General features: G+C 48.4%; 1 protein-coding gene across 1 annotated transcript in view; it reads left to right on the top strand.

Moving 5' to 3' along the window:
- Positions 1-26,199, top strand: part of SPPL2A (signal peptide peptidase like 2A) — a 311,837-nt gene that overhangs the window by 146,639 nt on the left and 138,999 nt on the right. The window contains exon 8 of the mRNA XM_086958253.1: positions 3,010-3,111. Within this exon, the coding sequence (XP_086814379.1) occupies positions 3,010-3,111 (102 nt within the window). The remainder of the gene's footprint in view (positions 1-3,009; positions 3,112-26,199) is intronic.

Raw genomic sequence — 26,199 nt, 5'->3', positions numbered from 1 at the left:
GAGCCCTGCATTCCGAGGTGAGCTGAGGGACCTCACCAGTCAAACTAAAAGGGAGCGACTTGTTCCAGTTGATTTGATATCCTGAGTAACTACCAAAGAGACGGAGTATATTGATGATTTTATGGATCGTCTACCTGGGCCTGCAGACGTCCAACAGTATGTTATCCGCATACTAAAAGATGCGATCTTCCCATTCACCCCCAATGTCAATACCTTGGATTAATGGGTCCTTCCAGACCCACGCAGCCAGTGGTTCCAACATCATTGCAAAAATCATGGGGGCTAGAGGACACCCCTGGGGTGTACCCTTATGCGGTGTGAAGGGCCTCGAGACCGATCGATATATCTGGGCCTAGAGGCTAAGGGCAGAGAGGACAAGGGCAGTTGCCAGTTTGAGCCTGTGTGAGCCTGGTCGAGACTGGTCGGGACTAGGGCCAGAAATGCTGCCCTTTCTCTCATTTAGCAATACCCAGCCCACACCATCACATCCACAAACAGAGCAACACACTCACACTAAATGTAGACCACGCACAACACTATGCACAGATTAATGTACCAGCATGCACTACAAAGCCAACCAAACAACATCTACACACCCTACTATCCCAACTACCACACATATCCACCATCACCTACAAACAGTACACAACTCTATCCTATACCACTAACCAATACACTCATCACTAACACAAAGCCAATTAACACCATACATAACTACATCCCATTCAGACACGCCTATGACCAGCAAATCAATTAAGGAATTCAAGCATAAATATGACGGGGCAAGCTCCCACAGCCATTACCAGCGGAGCAGCGTAAGGGGTAGCACGGAGGTAATTTCAGCCCGAGTCTGTGAGTATTGGGTAAACAAACAAAAACACCATTTCCCACCCAAACAGTGAGTACAAAATACTGAAACCGATTTTTTGTCCATCTAGATTGCGAATTAAGCAACAAAACCCCGACGTTCTTGAAATGCTCATGAAGCAAGAAAACCTTACACAATGAGTATGACCAAAGTGCTTCTTTTAACTCCATGTGTGTTTTCTTTGTTGTGTGTCTTTTTTCTTTACAGGATCAATGCATCATTGGTGCTCCAGGTGACTGCACCTGTTTGAGCCACCCTAATCAGGGCAACCAATTTATTTTCTTTTTTGATTTTTGTTCTTTCAGGTCATGCAACTGCATGGACTAATACCGCTGTAGGCACATTATAGCCTTAGTTTACCATTATATCACTGTAAATAGTCTTTCACTTTTAGTTATTTACACATTATAGAAAAACGTGAGTAAGGTGGGGAAGTTGTGCCCCCGTCCTGAAGAAGGAGCATAAGCTCCGAAACATGTTGACGCACACCAGAGGTACTGTCCATAGTTAAGACAGCTAACTACCTCAAACTGCACTTTTATTAGTACCAGCCCGAGGTTGTGAATAAAGTTTTTTCCTGTTACCTACGAGCCAGGTACTTTTTAACCTTCACCACATCCCACCACTCACATTTAAATACCCTACACCTTCCACCACACACAGCACACATCGTCTATACTTTCAGTGCTCCCGCGTAGTCGTAGGTCGCAGCACGCCGCATCCCGTTAGAGGGGTGCGAAGACCCCAATGATGAAGCATGACACCAAGGGGCCTGTTGGTGTGTGAGGGGTATTTTACAAAACACTGAGTGTCCCCACATCTGTGGTCTACACTCTCCCAGTCCACTGTGAGTAGGATTCCTTTTGTTTATGTAACAGTGCCCGTGGAGTAAGAATCCTATCTCTGTACTCTACCTCCCTTCTGTTATTTTGTACCAGATGACCTACACTGACGTGTCCTCCTTGGCCATGCCATGCCCCATATATAGGTATTTAATTCAGAAAGGGTGCCTGGGCAGGGCTCCTGAGCCTGGCATGTCTGACTTCTGAAGCGCAGCCTTTTAGCGTTTTTGGTGACCGTCCTGTATGCAGCCTGCCTGTCACTCCTTTCCTTCGCCCTACTTCAGGGTTCATGTTCATCCATCCTGCCCTCTGACCCATGTAGACAGCCTAGATGATGGATGGGGAGGATGGTTGCACTACTGTTGCCATGCTGTACCTGCAGACATAGGAAAGCGTGCACTTCCATTATTCCCGATGAACCTTGGAATGTGCTGTTGTACGGCACAAACAGTCCTGGCTACCATCAAAGTATAATTTCTGTTGGCATAGGGCAACAATAGCATTTTGTAGTGTTCCCCTTTTTAACAGTCGTCCTTGGTGCCTTTTAATTGTAGTTAGGACTTGCTTTCTGCTATTTTGTTGGCAGAACTTCTCAGCACCTGGTACGTCACTGTAGGGGGTTACTACTTGCGGTCCATGACCCACGCCTGTGCCTCTCTGTGCTCTCAGTTGTTGGCCTTCCATCCATTGAGGCATGCACCCATACATCCAGCTGCCCATCCAGGCTCCCGCTCTCCCATTGTTCCCTACAAGATCTCAGTCACTCACTCGCATTTTCATCCACTTCTTCAATAAATCATCTATCCACTTGTTTGCCCTACCATTCACCCACCCACATAACCACGTAATCAAACTCGCTAATCAGTGGGAAAACAAAACTTAACTTGGTTGAAAAACGACCTCTTGGATTTGTCAGTGCTTATTGGTAGTTGTTAACGATATTACCGAGGCATTTGAAAGAAAACCAATAAATACCGGAAGAATTGAGATTTACTGAACTGTAGATGAACATTTTTCACATTAATAGACTGATTGTCGTGTCATTTTAATTTCAAAGTGGACCTTCATTAATGTGCTTGAATTAATTTGCAATGCGTAGTTATGGTTTTATGGCCAACAGTACAAACAGCCTGGAACATTTTCTGATGCAGTTCTTCAGGCTGCATGCAACCTTTACTGGCTCTAAAATAGAGATTTATTGTGTCTAATATTAATGTCATTAGAAGCATTTTGTTTGTTTTATTTTGGCACTGAGCTTGTCTTTGATTAATACGATATTTCTCTTTTTTTAATCTTTAGAGTCACCTGCTTCAATAAAACTGCAGAAGTCCGACTTCTCTTCTTGGCTGCGGCTTGCCTTGCCTTGGCTATAGTGTGGGTAGTGTTCCGAAATGAAGATAGGTATGTTTGCCCCCAGCTGTCCAGTGTGTGTACATAGAATCATTCCATAATGTTAATCCTGTTGTGGGGCATATGCCTTTAATGATGGGCTAGAAGTGCAATGAGTCATTGGCTTCTTGGGGCAATTCCTATCAATTCTTGAGGGTTTGTGGTAAGCTACTTCAAACGATTATGCGTCCAAATATTTTGTTTTTTTCACCCCACGGAAATGCTGCAAACGAATGTCATAACATGGAGCTGTGTATGCGGCTTAGTCCACGATTGTCTCTCTCTCTCTTACACACCCCGATGGGCGTAGGTCTGGCGAATTGTTTTAATGTAAAATGGTGGAGCCCCCAACAGAATGTGTCGAGGGCCCCCAGAGACTCCCGCATATTACAGATATCCAGACATGAAAACCCTCCCGATTCAGGCGTGAGACTACCGATTTAAGGCTAGTCTCCCGCCTCCCGATTCCTGCAAGCAAAAACCCGATTCCTCGGAGTTTCAGCTGACAGGGCTCGGTATTGTGTAAAGTGCTAATTCTTCCAGCAACAGTCAGAGTGGCCAGGCAGGGGCTCTAGAAGGGGGGGAAACCAACAAAGCGTCATTAACAAGGGAATGGTCTTTTAATGACCCGTGAAGTACTGGGGGGGAGAGGGGATTGCGGCTGTGTGTGTGCACAGGAAGCTGTTTTAGCCCGGGCTGTCACACAGGGGGGTAGGAGGATAGGGGGGTGGGGGACCATGCACTGCCAGCAACCTGCCAGGCCAGTGCACAACACTTGCATCCCCCTCTCTCTGCCTCCCGTTGCGCTCCATGCTTCTGAAAGGTAAGAAAAAACGTGCATTTGTGTTTCAAATGTCCAATCCTGCAGCAGCACACTTCCAAAGCCACTACATGCCAGTAACCCGATTCAAGGCCCCATTTCCTGCTTTTTTTTTTTTTTTAATCTCCCTCTGCTCTTCTGAAATGTTGGCATGTATGATTGTCCTATGGCTGTCCGGGGGCACTTGAAGGGGCCCTCACCTGCATTGCAGTGGCCTTTATTCCAACTCTAGTCTGGCTAATTGTTACATTGGTTGGCATGCTCGAGTCTAGGATGTCTTGTGACACGCTGCAGGATGGAGAAACCTTGTCTGTAGGTGTTAACGTTTAACCAATCAAATTACAAACACCCTTAATCACACAATTAATCTATTCTAGTATTTTCATGTAAAAACGTTGAAAAGTTTACCCAGGAGTGTGCAGAGGTAAAGCCAATACACAATTTCTGTAATCCGCTAGAATCCTGCAGCGCTGGCATGGGCCGGAGGCTCAATGCAGTAGGTAGGCAGAACTGTACAGAATAGTTGCTCTTTACCTGGTGACAAAATCTACAAATACTAGGAAGTACGTGCCTTTCGTTATTTGTTGCACTGAAAATTGCAGTTGTTTTGCAGTTATGACTGTTTGCTACTATTGTGTGTTTTGGCAAAGTATTTCGTGCTTGTAGGAGCTCTTTTTCTACTAACACCCAGGAAGGTGTCACACAACAACTGCAACCTAATTTAACGTGTTCGTCTAGCTGCTTTAGATTACGTGATCCGTCTTGAGCAGTTTGACACGGCCGATATATAACCAGAGAATCCCCTCGTTAAGGGATTAATGAGGTAAAGATACAAATTCCCGAGTTTGCCTCTGGTGGCAGCGGCTGCGTCCCTCTGTGGTCGCCCCTCCCCCATGCCTGCGGTGGACTCTGACGTCAGTCTTCAGCGGCGCGCGCAGGCGGATTCCTGTTTTTACGAACGCCAGCTGCACTCACAGTAACGGACCCGCCTTGACGCCTGCATCCGGCTCGAGTTGTTCAAATATATAATCTTAAATGATCTTCCGGACTGGACGAAGTCATCCTTTCTCTCAGCCTTCGAGTGGTTTTACCGGTCCGATCAGTTAGCGTTACACAACACAACCTCTGCTTGAGCTCAGTTTAGACCCCCTTTACGCTGTACGTGTGCGCCATGGCTACGTCACGTGAGGCCACGCTGCTTGTGATGCTACAGATGGGCTAACTTCGGGTCTCCAGGACATACCATAATCGGAGTGAAAATCCTGAATTAAGAAGTTGATTGCAGCCACATTAGGGGATAAATCCTAGAAAAAAGCAGTATGCAAGTGACATCATGACGGGAGAGCATCGCACATAGCATTACAGGAATTGACCTCACTGGAAGTGTCATCACAGCAGGCCATGACACGAAGGGGCGCCAAGAAGTGACATTAACCTACACTAGACACCTTAAGAAAGGTAAAAATGTGCACTAAAATGAAGGTAAACACATGGAACGCCATGAGTAGTTGTGCACTGTAGACAAAAAAAACATTAACCTACACTAGACACCTTAAGAAAGGTAAAAATGTGCACTGAAGTGAAGGTATACATGTAATATCTGAAAGAGACACGTTAATGATAGATTCCTTACCTTAGAATATCCCCAGGCGTCAGACTGGATCCGGAAAGTTTTGCGTAGCAGTACCCTTGCTCGTCAGTAGGTGTCGTCTGCGGCTCCGCGTCCGTCGTCGTCGGAGTACTTAGACGCCGCCTCCGCGTGCTGACGTCAGTTCTTCTTTTTTCCGCGCCAGCCAGCGCAGATCTGGAAAGAGCAGTTCCCTAGTCACTTTTTGACTAAACTTTTGTGATCTTTTTTGATCCACTTCGAAGTCTTTACGACTCCGACGGTGCCGTTAGGGATGCCCGGATTCAAGCATTGCGACGAGTGCGACCGTACCATGTCGGTCACGGATCCCCACCGCCTGTGCCGGATGTGTTTGGGCGTCGACCATGACGACGAGGCCTGCTCCGACTGTCGGGCCCTTTCGAGGAAGGCCAGACGGGAGCGGTCCCGCAGGCGACTCGAAATCCGCCAGTCGGCCCCGCGCCGTGTGAGGTCCCGGTCCCGGTCCCACGGGAGGTCGAGGGACAGGTCGCGGGGACGGAGCCGTCACAGCTCCGGGAGTCCGCGCCACTCCTCCGGGTCCAAGTCGTCAGGTAAGAAGCACAAGAAGTCGAAGAGACATCATCGCTCTTCCGACTCCCCCCCGACGCTCGCGCGATGTGGCCGGGGGTTCGGGTGACACCGCCCACGCGGCTCCTCGGGAGTCGCGGGCGCCGCGTCCGGCCCCATACCCCCGGTCCCTGGGCTGAACGCGACGCCGGAGGAGATCGAGCGTTTCCTCATGGCCATGAGGTCCCTTTCTCCTCCGACGGGTTCCGCGGCGCCTTCGGGCCCAGTGAACCCGTCTGGGGGCCCTAGTGGGTCGGGGGCTACGACCCCGACGCCGTTGGGTGCTTCGGCTTCGACGCCGCCGGCGCCTTCGGGCCCGGCGCCGCAGGGCCCCACGATCCCGACACCGCCGGTGCCCTCGGGCCCGGCGCCGCAGTGTACAGCGGCCCCGGGGTCGTCGGTGCCTTCGGGCCCGGCGCCGCAGGGTGCCGCTGGACCCTCCTCGGGCGAAGGACCATCCCCGGTGGACCTTACGACCCCCCCGGAGTCGGTCCGTGTGGTGTCCCCTCCGGCGTCGTCCTCATGCGGAGCCGGCCCCGATGCCTCCTCTCAAACGGTTCCGACGTCGGGACGACGCCTATCGGCGCCGCTCTCGACGCTGTTCGGAGATTTTCATTTCTATGAACTGTCCTCATTCGCTTATGACCCTGAATCTCAGGAGATGGGGGAAGAGGAGAATTGGGAGGGGTCTGAGGACCCTCTGACAAGGGAATGTCAGTCTAACATGGACTGGACAGGAGACCTTGGGGAGGCCAGTGGCCTGGACACCTCTCCAGACACTGGATTCGTCTCTCCTCCTACCGTGGCTTCGGAGGAGGGCGCTACATATAGTGTGGTGTTGATGAGGGCAGCTAAGGCCTTGGGCCTTGAGCTCCCCGTCGCGGCCGTGAGGACTAACCTCCTCACTGAGGTCCTTAAGCCGCAGTCATGCTCCATGGAGCCTCTGCTGCCGTTTAATGAGGCCTTGACGGACGTTCTTTTGGGCACTTGGTCCAGGCCCGCTACAGGTTCGCCTGTAGATAGGAACGTGGCCAGACGCCACCGCCCGGCCCCGGGCGACTCATGTTTCCTGTCCACCCACCCCACCCCGAGAGTCTGGTTATCCAGGCCTCTAACTCCCAGACCGCCTTCCCGACGGCTCCCCCGATCGGGAATCCAAGAGGTACGAGGCCTATGGCAAAAAGGTGTTCTCGTCCCTTAGCTTGGGACTGCGGTCTTCCAACACCGCATGCCTCTTGGGCCGTTACACCCACTCTCTGTGGGAAACGGTGCAGAAGTGCTGCCAGAGTGTCCGTTGGAGGTACGGGCCAAACTCTGCCAAGCCCTACTGGAGGGCCGGGACGCAGCGAAGTATAATATCAGGTGCGGACTGGATACTACTGACTCGCTGGGCAGAGCGATGGCTACGACGGTGGCGATACGACGCCACGCCTGGCTGAGATCCGCCAACTTCTCGGCAGACGTCCAAAATACACTCATAGACATGCCGTTCGATGGCCGTCGCCTCTTTGGCGACAAGGCAGACCACGCGCTCGAGCGCTTTAAGGACTCCAGGGCTACGGCCAAGTCCTTGGGCCTCTCGGCCCCACGCCTTCAAATGGGTGCCTTTCGCCCCTTTCGTGGCCAGGGAAGGGGCGCCCCCACCCGTGCCGCCAGCCAATCGCCGCAAACTGTCGTCCAGCGCGGCGGCGGCCGTGGAAACCGCCGTGGAGGTAGTCGGGGAAACAAGCGGAGCCAGTCCACACCTGCCCCCGCAGCATCCGCCTCTAAACCCTCCTAGTCCGTGCTTTTCGGCCCATGTGACGCCAGTGGGAGGCAGGGTTCGCCATCACCACTCTCACTGGCGCACAGTCACTTCGGACAGGTGGGTGCTGCAGATCGTTCGAAGGGGCTACTCCCTCCCCTTCGAGACGACCCCTCAAGCCATGCCACCGCAACACCACCGCGTATCGGGGGATCACTGGCGGCTCCTGCAGGAGGAAGTGTCGGCCCTCTTGGCCAAGGGGGCCATCGAGCGCGTTCCTGGGCCAGAAGTAGGACGTGGTTGCTACTCCCACTACTTCCTGGTACCCAAGAAGGGCAAAGGGGGCCTACGCCCTATCTTGGATCTGAGGAACGTCAACGGCTTCCTCCGGAAGGAGAAGTTCAAAATGCTGACACTAGCTCAGGTCTTGGCTGCCCTAGACCCAGGAGACTGGATGGTAGCGTTGGACTTGCAGGACGCATACTTCCACATCCCCGTCCTGCCGGCCCACCGGCGTTACCTGTGGTTCACAGTAGGCCTCGAGCACTTTCAGTTTACCGTGCTCCCCTTCGGCCTTACCAGCGCCCCACGGGTGTTCACGAAGGTGATGGCGGTGGTCGCAGCTCACCTGCGCAGGTTAGGGGTTTCAGTCTTCCCCTACCTAGACGACTGGTTGTTGAAGGCGAGCTCGCCCCAGGCAGTCGCCAACCACCTCCAGACTACGGCGGATCTCCTGCACCGGCTGGGATTTTCCATCAATGTGCCGAAGTCGCACCTGTGCCCCTCTCAGAAGCTCCTTTTCATCGGAGCGGTTCTCGACTCGGCGCAGTTTCGGGTTTACCCGCCCGAACAGCGGGTTCGGGATATACAGGCCCTGATTCCGATCTTCGGGCCGTTATCCCGGGTTTCGGTCAGGTTGACGCTGCGGCTTCTGGGGCTGATGGCCTCCTGCATCCTTCTGGTGCATCACGCACGGTGGCGGATGCGGGCTCTGCAGTGGGACCTGAAGTTTCAGTGGGCCCAGCACCGGGGCAACCTGTCCGACCATGTCCTGATCTCGGAGGGCACTGCGAGACAGCTGCAGTGGTGGCTCACGGACCGCGATTGGGTCAACGGCAGATCCCTCTCCCTTCCCCAACCGGAGCACGTGGTTGTGATGGACGCGTCCCTCCAGGGCTGGGGAGGCCACTTGGGAGAGGCGGAGATCAGAGGCCTCTGGTCTCCGGCGGAGTCCCGGCTCCATATCAATCTGTTGGAGCTCCGGGCGATTCGTCTGGCACTGAAAGCATTCCTCCCGTCTGTCCGAGGGAGTGCAGTGCAGGTGTTCACAGAAAACACCACCGCCATGTGGTACTGCAACTAACAGGGCGGGGTGGGGTCGTGGACCCTATGCCAGGAGGCTCTGCGCCTCTGGCAATGGCTGGAACATCAGGGCGTGACTCTGGTGGTTCAACACCTGGCAGGTTTTCTGAACGCCAGGGCAGACGAACTCAGCCGTCAGTGCTCGATGGATCACGAATGGCGTCTGAATTCGGACGTGGCGCAAGGCCTCTTTCTGCGATGGGGAGAGCCTTGGTTAGATCTATTCGCCACCGAAGAGAACGCGCAATGTCATCAGTTCTGGGTGTTGGAATTTCCAAGGCGGCACTCGCTCAGAGGCGCTTTTCGTCGCGGGTGGAGCTGCGGTCTGTTGTACGCCTTTCTGCCTATACCTCTTCTACCCAGAGTGCTGAAGAAGATCAAGCGCGACCGGGCACAAGTCATCCTTGTGGCTCCGGACTGGGCACGAAGGTACTGGTATCCCGAGCTACTCAGTATGTCAGTCGATCCCCCGGTTCGTCTGTCTCTTCAGGAGGACCTTCTGTCGCAGCAGCAGGGGACGGTCCTCCACCCGAACCTGTCCAGTCTCCACCTCCATGCATGGAGATTGAGCGGCGGCAGTTGAGGCCATTTGACTTGCCTCCTGAAGTTTGCAACATCATTCTGGCAGCCAGGCGTCCCTCCACAAAGACGGTATACGCCTGCAGGTGGAACAGATTTGTGGCATGGTGCACAGAAAAGGCTGTGGATCCCCTCAATGCCCCTCTCTCTGAGGTTCTTCTCTTCCTTCTTTCTCTTGCCCAGCAGGGCTCTGCTCTGGGCACTATCAAGGGCTATCTTTCGGCTCTTTCAGCCTTTCTGAGGCTGCCTAACCAACCTTCTTTGTTCAAGTCCCCTATCGTAAATCGATTCCTGAAGGGCATCACTCATACTTTTCCTCCTGTTCCCTTCCTGATGCCTCAGTGGGACTTGAACCTGGTTCTCACATTTCTGATGTGCGCTCCCTTTGAGCCACTTCACAACTGTCCTCTTCGCCTTCTTTCTTTGAAGACTGCCTTCCTGGTAGCCATCACCTCTGCCAGGAGAGTGAGTGAGCTCCAGCCTCTTTCTTGTAAGCCTCCTTTTCTTTCAGTCCATCCGGACAAGGTTGTTTTGAGGACTAGGCCCTCCTTCTTACCTAAGGTGGTCACGGCCTTCGACATTGGGCAGTCCATCACATTGCCCACCTTCTTTCTGCCTCCGCACCCCTCGAGAGAGGAGGAGAGGCTCCACCGTCTGGACCCAAAACGTGCGCTCTCGTTCTATCTGGATCGCACACGCCAGTTCCGGGTGGATGATCAACTCTTTGTTGGGTACGCGGGCGCTAAGAAAGGGAAAGCGGTGCACAAGAGGACCATTTCTCGATGGATCATCATGTGCATCCAGGCGTGTTACTCCTTGGCTAAGAAGGAACCCCCTGTTGGGCTGAGGGCTCATTCTACTCGAGCCACGGCCACTACAACTGCCTTGGGCCGCGGTGTGCCCTTGCAGGACATCTGCCAGGCAGCTACGTGGGCCTCGTTGCACACGTTTGCAAGGCACTACTGCCTGGACAGTCAAGTCCGGAGGGATGGCTACTTCGGCCGTTCCGTTCTCCAGGACTTTCTGGTGTGAATATATCGGTTCGCAGACCCACCACCACGGGGATGGTATTGCTGGGGTATCTATTCTAAGGTAAGGAATTTATCACTAACGTGTCTCTTTCAGATGCACAAGTTACTACTTGTGTAACGATCTATCTGTAAGAGACATTAGTTAGTGATAGATTCCTTACCGACCCACCCATCCTCCCCGTTCTGCGAACCGATATCAAGGGTTAAGGTCATTCCCCTTCAGGGCCCTAGTTTCTTGGCACCAGTGTCGGTTTTTGTCATGGCTCTGCGCTTCTGGCGCGGAAAAGCTGTGGCTAAGAACTGACGTCCGCACGCGGAGGCGGCGTCTAAGTACTCCGACGACCTCATCACGGCGCCCACGACGCCGACGACGGACGCAGAGCCGCAGACGACGCCTACCGACGCGCAAGGGTACTGCTACGCAAAACTTTCCGGATCCAGTCTGACGCCTGGGGATATTCTAAGGTAAGGAATCTATCACTAACTAATGTCTCTTACAGATATATCGTTACACAAGTAATAACTTGTGCGTCATGAGCAAAAATAACATGTATTTGTTAAAAACGTACCTCGACATGAGGTCAAGTTATGCACAGGATGATGGGCGGACCCAATAAACACACCTCCAGGGAGGTCAAAATTGTGCACAGAAACAACGGATCAAAATACATGCATAACACCCCCTATAGGGTAACATCAATATGCACTGTAATGACAAGAGAAACTCCTATGTGACACCACGAGTTGAGGTACTGCATGTGCACTGTGAAAAAAAAAAAAGGAAATTGTACAATGACACTCGGCTAGAGGCAAAACGTTATGTAGTCAAGTGATGTGAACCAAAGCACACAACACGCTGTGTAGGGCAATAGTATGAAATAAGTACTCCTAGACCAGTGCACAAACAAATATGCTATGAAAGAGAACTATCCAGCAAAACCCTTTGCATGTTTTAAAAAAAACTGTAACCTAATTGGTTCTATGGACAGAAAATGCATGTAGAACAAAGATGTTGTTTGCAAATAACATAACATGTCATACAAAGTACACGGCCCAAGAAAACCATTTGTCACAAGGGAAAATGTTACTGCGAAGAAATGAGAAAGGCGATTGAATGTCTCCACGAAGCATCAGTCCGAGTAGATCCATAGAAACGCAGACAGGAGACCACGGTGAACCAAGGTTGCAGGTATGAACTCACCAAAATCGTAACGCCACCAAAGTCCAGTCCGTTCAGAGGTCCCTGAGGACAGAATCTGCCATTACGTCTGATGGTAGAGCGTTGCTTTAAAGAGGAATACAACGATCATCAAACCATGATGAACATGACACGGAAAAGCTGTCCTTAAGCGTAGCGTCATGGTTGGCAGATGGCACCAGGAAACAAAAATCCCAACTCGTAACACGCAAAAGCACACTCCAAGTCCAAGATGGCGGTACGTATTTTACGTCGCGCCGGGTGGCTCTAGACGTAAACGTGATCCCAAATGTCCACAGAAGAGCTCCTGTGTTCCTAGCAACAGAACCTTGAAAACGAAGAGCATGAGTGAATGGCTTCGCACGAGACAACAATGCAGGTAAGTGCGAACCAGCTGAAGAGACGCGCGCCTCCATTTGAAAACAAACAGAAGCCAGGTGAGAGGTCCGTTGCTCAAACGACCCCAATAATGAAAGACTAAATGTCTCACTCTTTGAAATTATCGCCGAACTTAAAACGCACCTTGAAGAAATGTGAACAACAGCTTTCTATCATAAATGTGCCCTCGATGTGGAAAAGAACATAATAGGGCACGATTCAGCAGTATATGCTTGATGAGAGTTTAAGTGAGCAGTTTGTAGACTTGAGTATATTATGAGAGTAGGAGCGTGATGAAAGGCAAGGTGTGCGCAGTATACTGAACGTGGAGTTGAACTTGACAATGTGCAGGCGAAAAACACAAAACAAGACAGTACCTTCTTTGTTGATAGGAGCAGCAGTAACTGACCTGTTGAGGGTTGAGAGGACACTGTTGCTCACTGCATACCCCCACTGCTAGTACAGTCCGAAAGTCGAAATACAGCAAAGAACATGTAGCCCCACCAATGTCTCATCCCAGGTCGCAAGCACGTTTTGGCAAAGGCCGTCCGATCTGATAGACAAAGGTGAAAACTTGACAGTAGTACATCAGTATATAGCCCCACCAGGAGCACCCAGCTAGGCACTCAGCCCTACTCCAACTGACTGCTTCATAGAACAACATTCCAAATGACATCATACCAGAGTGTTCTACAGATGGAGTAGTGGGAAATATGCATACACACAATATACAGGATATTACAGACTTATTGCAAAACAACGCCAAGTACTTCATGGGCGTCCGCAGGCGATCACGCATTGCCAAAGCAAACACACCGAGTCTGAAGTGGTCCCGAGATTACAATGGTGGCCGTTGCTGCTTGCTTTATGCCTTTTTAGATCACAATTATGTGCTCTCTCTCTTTGGTGACGTGCGCAGATAGCCTGTTCTTGTGCTGTTACACGAGTGAAATATACAGCACTTGTCTCTCCAAGCGCATCGCGCTTTCGCACACAGGCATTCCGCCTGCCACACTTCTCCTCCCTCGCAATCCCGCCCCCCCACCAGGCTCTCCCGCCCCCATCCGGCCTCTCTCACAAATGCAGCTTGATCGTCACTTCTGTATGTTGCAAAAAACGATTGGTATGTGCAGTTAGTTTATCCTAGTACTGAAAGATCATGTATTTGGCAACAATGACAGAGAAACGCTTTTCTCTTTTTAAGCATCGATTTAAATAAAACAGAATCAATAGCCCCCGCCCCCATCCGGCCTCTCTCCAAGCGCATCGCGCTTTCGCACACAGGCGTGTACTTAGACCACTCTGCACCATAGATGCAATGGATGCACTTGTTTACAGTTGAAGAAAATGTGAAACAATGTCACTTCCGGTCACTCGATCAACTCCTACACCAATACAACCATTTTTACCCTACTAGTGCTCGTGGCCCACCTCTGCACCTCACCAAAGGACAGCTTCTCAACTCAAGACAAACTATACTAGGCCTTCCTGCCTCCAAGTTTTACCAGAATTCCAAAAGCGACACAATCCCGATGCAATACTACAAGGAATACCAATTGCAACTGCATGGCTGAACGTCAGGTGCTTCGTCACAACATAAATTTGCATTACAGTAGCACACGGACACTGGAATTTTGCGATTCTGCAGGCATGGCTTTCTTCGCATAAATATGAATTCGAGGCATTTGCCACATACTTTGCCCTCTGCTATGTAATCTAAAGATTTTAACAAAAAAAAATTGTTTCACTCTTAAACTGATCAAAGGTTACTAAAACATGGCCAAAAGTGTTTGTGAAGGCCCATCGCATAGGGTAACAAGTCATATTTCAGTAGATTATTTTTGTATGGTTGTTAAACTAATACTAATAGGGTGAAATATTTGCCCAGAAGGTAGTGCAATGTATAAAAATAACAAAATAGTTAATACTATCTAAAAATGTGCAGCTAATTTGACTTTTCCTGCATGGTCATTTAGCAAGCCAGCCACATAATTTGGTGGTAACTCATAATTCAAGTGGCCATGCACTAGCACAGGCCCTATTGTTAAGGTGGCTTCAAGTGTTCTGGGACAAAGTCGGGTCATCAGAGGTACAACGCCATATTCTTATTTTGGGGTATATCATGAGGACATTTATCTCAAGTGAGCTGAGGGAGCCTGACAAAATGTCAGTACGCCCTGGACAGCAAAAATCACAAAAAATTTCAGAAAATTTAGCAAGCGCGCCTTCTGCTAACGCTTGTCTCTGTAATTATTGTTAAGACCTGTAAAAGCGCGGAGCAGCGCAACCACCTGATATTTACCTTTGAAAACGTGACATGTTCAATACATTCCTTATATATTTCGAGTCCATTAAACACCGGGTACATGCAAAAATAAAAAAATAAAAGTTTACACGGGAAATGCAGCGCAACCAACATTCCCAGACTTCCACGCGCCAGCGTATTTCGTCTCTGGTTACCCCTCGGCGCTTCTAGCATGAAGCGTGCCGATACAAAGCCTTAAAAAAAAGATCATACTGTCTCCCTCCAGTTACGACACACACGGAGACAACCCTGCCTGACTGAAACAAGCACTGGCGTTGCCAATAGGTTTCGCATTTGGAAAGTTGGAGCTATTGGTTTTGTAAATGACATTTTATATTTATATATTGTTATTGACAATGCCTATAACGATATATAAATATAAAATGTCATTTACAAAACCAATAGCTCCAACTTTCCTACTGCGAGACCTATTGGCAACGCCAGTGCTTGTTGTATTTGTTGCATGTCTTCTTTGGTCAGCGTATGCTTTCATTTTCGCTTTCTGTACTTGTCTCTTGCAGCAATGTCCTTTTGTTCGGTTTTCTCCACCTCTTTTATTTGTGGCAGTCTCGCTCGGCTTGAGCGCCCTAATACCAGTTCTGCAGGGCATCTTCCCGTGGAGCTGTGAGGGGTGTTGCGATAGTCCCTTAGTACTTGGTAGAAGGCCTGCCCAATTGATATTTGCGTCAGTTTCGCCCTCTGTATTGCCTTCTTGATAGTTCCCATGAACCGTTCTGCCATACCGTTCGCCTGTGGCCACAGCGGTGTTCTTCTTCGGTGATTGATTCCCAGGTATGCCATGAACCTCTTGAACTCCTCTCCTGAGAATGGCGGGCCATTGTCTGTTTTTAGAGTCTGTGGTGAACCCCATGCTGCGAATACATCATCTAAAACTGGCAGTGTTGCGTTGGCCGATGTTGATGCTACTGGTCTCACTATTGGGAACCTTGAGTATTCATCTATTATCACCAGCAGGTAACTTCCTGTTTTCAGGGGGCCATAGAAGTCTGCTGCCAGCTCTGTCCACACTGCCTTCGGTAGCTGGGACATTTGCAGCGGTTCCGGCTTTGGTGAGGGCCCTGTTATTTGACAGATCTGACAGTGCATCACCATTTCTTCCACCATGTTGTCTAGTCTCGGAAACCACAATTTTTCCTGAAACATTTTTTTGGTTGCTACAATTCCCCTGTGTGATTCATGCGCCAGTTCCACTGTTCTTCTTCTCAGTGTCCGGGGCATTACTATCCGGGTGCCTCATTATTATCCCATTTCCGCAATCCGACAGTTCCTCACTTATCCTTTAAAATGCCAGCAGTTCTTCTTTCTATACCCCTCTTTCCACACTGCTGTTGCTGTTCACGTGTCTCCATCTTTGCTGTTTGGTAATCTTCATTGTCTCCTGCATGGTGTGGTCTCGTTTTGTTTCGTATTCCAGCTCTTCCAATGTTTTTGTTGTCGGTGTGCTGAGCTTCAATGCAAAATTGAGATATTCTTCTGCCATCGTTGTTGCTTGCCAGGCTTGTGGCAGAGGGTGCCGCGACACATAGTCTGCTGGGTTGTGCTCCTTTCCTGGCTTGTGGATTATATTAAAGTTTTAGTCCATGAGCCTGATTCCCCATCTCTCTATCCTTGGCGGTATCTTTGCGTTCGGATTACCATATATTGTTGTGAGTGCCTGATGGTCTGTTATAATTGTAAATGGTTTTCCGTAGATGAACATGTGGTAATGTTCGCAGGCCCACACTGCTGCCAAACTCTCTTTTTCTGGTTTAGAGTATCCTTTCTCGACATCCGACAAGCTCTTGCTTCCATATCCACTATGTGTCTTGGGGAGTCTCACCCTGGTTGATGCTGTGCCAATATTACTCCTAGTCCCACTGGACATGCGTCTACAGTTAATTCTGCGCATAGTCTTGGATCGAAATAAATATGACTGGTGATCCACTGCTGTTACAGCCTGTCTTATTTCTTCAAATGCTTTGCCACATTCGTCGGTCCACGAGAAGCTTTGTCCTTGCTTTGTCAGTTTTCTTAGTAGTGCGCTTACAGTGGCAAAGTCTTTGATATACCTTGCGGAGTAGCTTGCTAGACCAAGGAATGACCTCACTTCCGCTACATCAGTTGGTTTCTTTTGCCTTTTCCAGCGTTTCCACCTTGCTGTGATCCGGCCGCATTCCTCTTTTGGAAAAGATGTGGCCGAAGAATACCAGTTCGTCACGCCCTTGCTCACATTTATCTTCGTTCAGTGTCAAACCTGCCTGTTCTAGGTGGAAGCACACTTCTCTTTGAGCTTTGTCGTGCTCCTCATCTGACTTGCCAAACACTAGAATGTCATCGCTATAATTTAAACTGTTCTTTATTGGCCTTATTATTTGTCTTATTGTTTCTTGAAATAGCTCTGCAGCGGATGAGATCCCAAAGCTCAGATGTTTGTACCTAAAGAGACCTATGTGGGTGGAGAATGTTGTGATATACCGAGACTGAGGATCCAGTTCAAGTTGGTGGTATCCCTTACACAAATCCAGTTTGGAAAACGCCTTGTGCCTGTGAGACAGCTGATCATGTCATCAAGGTGTGGTCCGGGATGTCGTTCACGTTCAATGGCCTTGTTTGGTATCCTCATGTCTACACATATTCTTATTTTGGACGCGTCTTTCTTTGGGACAGCCACGATGTGTGACACCCAGGGCGTCGGTCCTTCCGCTGGCTCTATTATGTCCTGCTCCAGTAGAGCTTCAAGCTCTTCTTCTACCTGTGGCTGCAGGTGTATTGGCACTCTTCTGTGGTGCTGTGCTATTGGTCTTACTGTTTCGTCAATATGCAGCGTTATTTGTCGTCCTTTCAGCTTTCCTAGTCCTTGTAATAGCTTGGGGTATTCTTTCAGGATGCTCTTTCTTTCTGACATGTTGTATGTCATTTCCATAAGACCCATTATTTGAGCCGTGACATTGCTCAGTAAGCATGGCGCCGGGATGTCCCCTTTCAGCACGTGTATCTCTTCGGTTGTCCGTTGATCCTTGTACGTCAGTTCTTCGTTGAACTTTCCCAAGTTTATTACCGGTCTTTTGGAAACCCACGTGAATACTTCGACCCGAGATGGCCTTAGTCTGCTTTATTTTCATTCTTTCAAATTCAGAGACGCACATAATGTTGCACGTCGCGCCACTGTCCAGGACACATTTTGCTTCGTGTGGCCCTACCTTTACGGTCACCGACTCTTGTCTTTTTTATCTTCTTTTTGTCTACAAGGCATATTCTTTCTTTGCTTTCCTCTTCCCTTTCTGACTCTGTGGTGACATCTGACATGAAATACAGTCATTCTGTTTTTTCTTCTTCGTCTTCTTCTTCTGACTCTATTGATGAACTTCTTGCTCCTGTCTCGACATGCCTGACATGTCTGCTTGTTGGCATTCGTGCTCTTCCTGGCCTTCCTCGGTCGTTTCTGAACTGCATCCCTTGACACATGCTGGCATAGTGATTTCTTCCATTGCACTTTCTGCAGGTCTGGCCAAATGCCGGGCATGGCCCCTGTGTGGGAACTCAAGGTCACACCTGTAGCATGTTCCTTCTGGCTGCTTCTTCGCCGTCTGTTTACTTTTATCTTTTCTCCAGCCTCCTGAGCGGTTATTGTTCGTTATTCGTTGAATCTGTTCTCCACCTCTTGTTTTACCTCGTTCCATTTCTTTTGCATGGGCTGTCGCTCTGGCTTCAGCCCTTCCCAGTGCTAGGATGTTTTCCAGTGAGATCGGTTCTTTTAGGACCCTTGCGCGTAACTCGGTGTCACGACAGCCCTCGATGATGCGCAGCCTTATTGCCTGTTCGTTGTCGAACTTGTCAAACTCGCAATGAGTCACGAGTTTCCGCAGCCTTGTTGCGAAGTCATCCAGAGATTCTTCTATTTGCTGGAATGCGATCATGAAGCTGTACCGCTCAAAATCAACATTTCTTTGGGGATCAAATTTGTCCAATAGGCATTTCTTTAGTTTGTCGTAGGTGGCAATCTCTTCTTTTGGCAGTGTCACTAGTAGGTCTTCGACTTCATCTCCTACTAGGTTCAGAAATAAACCTAACTTCTAAGCTGTTGTTACATCTGTTGCTTCCACATAGTTTTCAAATCGTCTGACCCACTTTTCCCATCTAATTCCTGTTTGTGGTTCAGATAGACTGAATGGTAGTGGTCTCCTGTATTGTGCGCTTGGTTTTGGGTCTGCCATCCTTGCTTCCTTTTCTTTGCTTGTTCTTCTTTCTTGTAGCGTCTGTCTTTGTCCTTTATTTCCTTTAATTTTCTTGTGTCTTTCTCTTTAGTCTCTCTTCTCCTTTTATTTGCCTATTTTTCTTTTTAATTATCTTCTTCTATTTATTGTCATCCAATGTCCTTATTTTATTCGTTTTCTCTTTGATTTGCACTTTCCAGTGCTTTTTCGCGCTTTGCCTGACCTTAAAATGTCCACCGCGCTGTCCCTCGTTTCTTATTGGTCCATTTGCCTGACCTCAAAATGGCCACCGGGTTTCTCGCGGGGTTTCGTGGCCAATTGGAATGCTGACTTCAAAATGGCCGCCCGTGTAATCTTCGTTCTCATTGGCTCTCGCTCTTGATCCCAAAATGGCCGCCGAGACTCTCGCGAGAGCTCGCGCCGATTTCTTTAAACTTTGCGCTTTCTCTATGGCGCTTACCGGCTCACTCAGTCTTCCTCTCGCAGCGGTCGGGGTGGGCTCCCGCGTCGCTGCGCTTCTTCAGTGGCACTTTAGTCTTCTTTTTGGTCACAATGCGATCCAGGGTGGGCTCCTGGTTTAAAATCGCGATTCCTGTCGATCGGCACACCGGTGGATCCCGTCCTCCTTTGTCGCCAGATGTCGTGTTCCCCAAACCCAGGAACACGCAGGACACGGTGGTGGTACTTCAAGGTACCTTTTATTGTCGATATATGTATCTGCTTACAGCGCAATGCTCCCACGACCTCTCACCTCGAGGTCCTCTATCAGAATGGTCCCCTGACCGGATGTGGTGTCCAGTGTCCCTGTCCCCCACCCTGAGCCCAGGGTCCTAGTGCCATTGTCCAAGGCACGAAAGGTGGTGGGGCTACCTAGGCGGACTCCCTCGTGCTGAGGTTAGATTAGATGAGAGGCAGAATACTGACCTTCCCATCAGAGGCCAGTATTTTTCTTCTCTGACCTCTTCCCTTCTGGACATTGCACGTGTTCACGACGCAGCAGTGCTCACTGTCTGCCACTGAAAGCTTTCCTTCCAAGGGGCCTTCTGTTGAGGGGAGTGGACGGATAATGAAGGGGAGAGGAGGCGAAGAGTGAAGGGACAGAGTTAGAAGAGTTTAAAGGGGGAAAAAATAGACAGAAGGGTACGCGCAGATAGAGATGGGGAAGTGATTGAGACAGCTATGGAAAGAGTAAGAGAGGCACAGAGAAATAGAGAGAATGATGGTAGAGAATGATAGGATACAAATGGAGTAAAGAGAGTGGGACGGAGTTAGATATAAATGGCAGAGAAGTGAGGGGAAAGGATCGAGAGGTTTGAGATGTGAAGATTGATAGAGAGTGGTTGTCTGCTTGTTTGTGTGTGAGAGAAATGAAATCAGAGCGGAAGAGAATCGGGACACACAGAAGGTATTTTAAAAGAAATGCGTGGAATACTTGTTTTGCGTGTGTGTGTGCACACTTGAATATTAAAGGATTGCGCCAAATGCAAGTAAGTAGGAACAGTATGTCAATAAGAAGCTGCAAATATTGTGAAACAAGGAAATATTAATATGTGGTGTGTGTCATTCATTTTGTGTAACGAATTAGCACATTTTGTTTATTTTCATACATTTATTACATGCTTTGGTATGTCATGCAACTGGTTTAAATGCCCTTCTGTGCGCATATGAAAAGTTTGCGACAACCATCAAGTACAAAATGAATACAGAACAAAAATGTTTTTGTATCATTCTCACCCCGCCTCTAACCCCGCCCACTGCCACGTCCCTAGCTCAATTTAATGAGTACCTGTACTTATTTTTTTCCGTTTAAAGCACTGCTTACATATAAAACAATGTTGCCTATAATCTGCGTAAAGCTTCTTTTACCCTAGGATTGAACAAACTAACTTCGATGCAACCCCACTCATCCAGACATAAATATTCCATATGCAGTACATTTCTATTTAGATGTGATTGCTTTAGCTGGCTGCACTTTCCACAGTTGAGACTGCTCTCTTATGCGGAGTATTCTTACTCCGCCTTACCCACCTGCACTCATTCTTAGGTCTCGCACCTGGCGACGCAGCGCGAAGCGCTGTCGCCAGCGAGACTGATTGTCAGCGACTTGCATCTCCTGCGGCTACAGACCGGGGCACGCGCGGCGGTTGGGGTCTGTGGACGCGCACGTACAGGCACGCGCACATCTCCTGTCACGCTTCCCAGGCAAACCTGCTCGAATACCAGGTCCGCGGTTTCTTCGCTCCTAAACTTTTTCCGGCCCTCTTTTCAGTGTTCATTACACGTGCAGCATATTACTAACACCTACAGTTAGTGTAAAACTGACTTTATGGCCCCTTCTAAAGGGTCTGATTCATCAAATCACTGACACCTAGAGTTACTATAAGATTAACTAAACTACGCCATGTCTGTCTGGGAAGAAACCCCCAAAGTGTTGTTTTACGCCACAGGAGACACCCGCTCCGTTAGCTCGTAATTTATGACTGGCGCGAGGGAAATCCACGTAACGAGATCCCACCCACAGCACCATTACAAAACAACCAGTGCTGACACCAGTGTTGGCATCACGTGCAGGCATCACGTGCAGGCGCTAGAAGCCTTTCAGCTGAACCCTGCCTCATGCACACATGCACAACTGGAAGAAAAGAAGCAACTTGTAGAAAGAAGCGGAGGCAAAGGCCGAACTTCCCAGACCCAAGAGTGTTCTTGGAGGGACCCACTTCCTCCCCAAAGCCCCAACCCAAAAAGTTTCAGTTTTCCATGCAGAGGCTTCGCTTTTGCGAAGCAGCTGTCAGTCGCGGGAGACCGCACTCACTGCCCGCCCGGCCCCTGGCGTCCAGGCCCCTGTCCCACGATCCTTAGCCTCCGAGATGCTGGTAACATCAACCCAATCCATGTACTCTTTGGGGGACCAGCGGGTGCTGCGGAAATCTCGGCTCCCATCTTGGTCTGATCCGCTTTGCTGTGCTAGGTGTGGACAGAGCGCTGTCAGTTTTTTTAATGTTAGATCAGAAGGGACATCTAGAATCAAGGAAAAACCTGCACCTTTTCCGAATTAACACTCCGGACACCCACTGCCTCAAGCTAGGAGCGGCCTGAGGCGAGGGAGCCGAGGTAGCTGTGACTGGAGGAGTTTTAAACAATTTGACTTACCCATACTTTCCATTGCCCCCACATTCACCCACTCGCACCAGAAAAGACCCACCTATCCGTACCTCCCATCTTCCCCCTTACACGCACCCACACAGCCCACATGCAAACCTTGCCTTACACGCATTCTTATTAACCCGCACACCAGCAAATGCATTCATCCTTTCACCCCCAATCACATATGCCCTTCCACCAACCACCCTACCCCACCTCCTGTGACCGCGCCACTCTGCAAGTGGCAGAGTGTGAACATTTCACCCCTTTGAATAGAAAGGAGCCCCAGCTCCCCCTGTCTTTTGTAATGGTTTAAACATGTTTATATATTTTATTAGTGTTTGTGTAGGATAGGTCAACCAGCGGAAAGTGGCCCACAAGGGGCCCCATGCACTCATCTGAAAGTGGCCATCTTTATCTTAAGCTGGCCCTGCACTCCACAGATACATCCACCCACCAGACCGCCTTGCTTGGGAGGGAAGGCGGGCCCGGCAGCGCCCTCCTCTGAGGCAAGAGGCCTGCTGCGCCCACAGGAAAGAGGAGCGAGATACCTGGCTCCTCGGAGGACCACGAACCGAGGCAGATGAGACGACACCCGGTGGTGAGTGAAGCCTATCACCCCGTGTCCCTAGCTCCAGACTTCGTCTCGGGACCAGCCGGCCCTGTAAGGTAGCTCAGTGGGTTTACACACCTGCTGACGAGATCTGTCTGTAAAGGGTCGATCCTGGCTGGTACTGATCAGCCTTTCATCCCCGCCTGTCCCAAGCAGTTTGCTGGGTAATGATATTCCTGTTAACTATGGACAACAAATCAGTGGGTCTGCATGCCTGCTGCACAGATAAGTGGAAATCAGAAGTGTTGAGTCCTTCAGAAGCATACAGATAAATACCATGTTCAGGAGTTTTCGCAGTCAGATCAGCAACCAATCGCAGAAAGACAATTCAGTGTGTAGCATGAAAAATGGTCATCCTTGACATTATAAAATATGAACGATCTGTCATTTGTAGCGCATTCACCCAAAGCACCTTATATGGAAAAATATATGTATCGGCAGTGATCACTGGCGTTATTCCACCTTATTCCCAGACCACTTTCTCCCTCTCCCCTATTTTGCTTTAATTCTTCATATACAAATTTGTCCTCGATTCACACAAAAACTTTCCATCAGCCCTATGTTACTATATCGAAAGTACGTTCCTCTGATGCTTAATTTTGAGAAACGTGCTTATTCTAATTTTGTACGTTTTTTTGCCAAACCAAAAAATGCAGGCACCATGCATCATCTCTTCTTGGTCAAGTATGGTATTAAAGTTATTTACTTTCATTTTAAAAAGGAAATTCATTGATTTGTTTTTATCAGAGAATTAACAAGCATTTACAATGCAATAGGTCTCGCATTATTAAAGTTTGAGCTATTGGCATTGTAAATGACAATGCCTTGTATTCATTTGCATTGGTGCGTAAACAAGCACTTTGTACTTATAGTCCATGCTTATGAGATGCAAGGCTGGCAGTCTCTTTCACTGCCAACCTTGCCCATCGTAAGCAAGGACTATATGTTCAAAGTGCGTGTTTATGTACCGATTGAAGGTTTTAAAAACAAATGTATAAAAGGCATTGTCATTTACAATGCCAATAGCTCAAACTTTAATAATGCGAGACCTATTGCATTGTAAATGCTTGTTGGAGATTAGGGCTCGTTTTTTCATGAAAAGACCATGACCCAAAGCAAGATAGAAAGACAGAGAGGGAACCAAGGAGAAAGAGAGATAAAAACAATGATGAAGGCAGAAAAGGGGATGAAAAAGAACTTGCATGAATAAGCAATTGCAGGGTAATGAAAGAAAAGGTTTATGGCTACCCTTGTATACAGAGGTAAGACCCTAAGAAAATGTTTGGGGCTCTGCGTTAGTTTTTTCCAATTACACACGGCCCCCAAAATGTCACATTGACATTTAGCAGCAGACACCTCTCATGTTCTGAAATTTGGCAGAACTATATTTAAATCACCCTCACATTCACCAGCACAGCCTGACAGCTCACCCTGGAATCTGTACCATCAGAATGCCCACACCAAGAATGGACCAAACATTTCAAAGTAAGAGTTATCGGCTCCACGTCAAAATAAGTGTAAGCGGCACAGTATCCAAGGATTAGAAGGAAATGGTGACAAAGGTAACTCACAAGAAAAAGGCAAATGCAATACCAGTCCCAAATAGCACGTTCAAGGATATATTGACCTTCAGTAGGAAATATTATTAGTTTGCATAGAAAAACTCCAGAAGTGGGGAGATTTAGGAACAGTGAGAGACACCTCAAACTATGGCAAGTAATCAGAATCTACACTAGACTAATCTTACTGACAAGAACTTTGAACAGCCTAGACATGTTACACTGCCATAATGGTGCACCGGAGACGGCCTGCTTGACCTACCTGGTTACAGTAGCACTGATCTGTGGGCTCATCTATTCATGTAACCAAATCCAAAAGGAGCCAGCCCTAGATAAGCACACATGATCTTTCATTTCATACATAGCATAAATCTGAATTACATCAATTTCCCAGACCCAAGAGCATCATAACAACAAAGCTACCCTGTGTTATTATGTTATAATACAGTACATTGCAAATTTCGCAACATCGCTGCAGTAGGTATGTGTGAGAAGGACAAAAAAACAACTCACCAATACCTCACCAGGGAAACAACTCCGCAAAATTTAACACAGCCATATACAGCGCTCTTGTATTTCCAGTTTAAAAAATGCAACTTGTCTTCCTTTCAAGGAAAACAGCTCTTCAATATTTAGCGATTGGAACTGGTAAATAAAACACAGAATTTCAAATGTTTGGAAACCATTTTTTGTTGTGGTGTGACAGATTTAGATACTTCTGCACAAAACTGAATTATTTGATTCACAGAAGATCAAGCAGGATTATGCAAGGCAGCCCTTATTTGAAGTGGAAAGTGCACAGGTGTGGCATCTGCCTGCCACCCACACTTCATCCTCATGTTTCTAGAATTAAAGCCAAAAATGCACAGCTACTTTAAATGGAATGAGAACTGGTATTTACAGAAGAGTGGTACGTCTATGGGCAATTGCACAGCACCAACTTACGCAAATATCTTCATGCAAGAGTATGAAAATGAACATATTCTCAGCTCCAAGAGGTGTAAGAACAATCTATGTCTATATTTGCGTTCTATAGATGACATCTTTATCTTGTGGAGAGGGACGGAGGAGAACTTGAGAACTAATATAACCGATCTTAACCAAGTTGATGACCGCATACAATTTACGTATGACATACAACACGAAACTATCAATTTTTTGGATGTGGCAATCGCAAAAAACCGTAACAGGTTTTGAAACTAACCTATTCGTCAAATCCACAGATCGCAACAACACGTTATTATACCACATTTTTCACCCGCAAGCTCTCAAACAACATTTGCCATTCTCGCAACTTTTACGTGTTAAAAGAATTGGTGAACTCATCTAACAGTCCAGTGGTGATAAAGACACTTTATCACCACTGGACTTACTGGACACTGGACTTACTAAGGAACCGTTCCATGCTGGAAGTGTAATAACTGCCACAACATACTCCAGGGTAACTTTATTTCACATCCGATGAAGGGTTATAAAATTCTAATTCAGGCAAATGCCACCTGCGACACCTCGAACATTGTATATCTCTTGAAATGCAAAGCCCCCTGCGGCATGGCGTACATTGGCCAATCAGAACGCAAACTTAAAATACGTATTAATGAACACAGGAGTAACATAAGGACTAAATCTATGAAATCTGTTGTTGCAGCTCATTTTCTTGAGGCAAATCATCGTATGAGCCAAATTAAAGCATGTGTATTGGAAATCATCGAACGTCGAGAAGGAAGGGACAAGATGTTACTCATCCGAGAAAACTTCTGGATTTATCACCTTAATACCCTGAAGCCTAACTGGATGAATGAGAGGACTGAATTTTCTTGTTATTTGTGATTTCACATTTGTGTGTCAGGATGTTCATAAGCATTATTTACATTATTGCGCCCAAGTGTCTACTCTACCTCATGTATTGCTCTCAGCACACATTGTTTGCTCAGTATATTT

Source organism: Lissotriton vulgaris, chromosome 2_1 (genome assembly GCF_964263255.1).
Source record: "Lissotriton vulgaris chromosome 2_1, aLisVul1.2, whole genome shotgun sequence".
Classification (NCBI taxonomy): domain Eukaryota; kingdom Metazoa; phylum Chordata; class Amphibia; order Caudata; family Salamandridae; genus Lissotriton; species Lissotriton vulgaris.
This window is presented reverse-complemented; position numbering and strand designations above follow the sequence as displayed.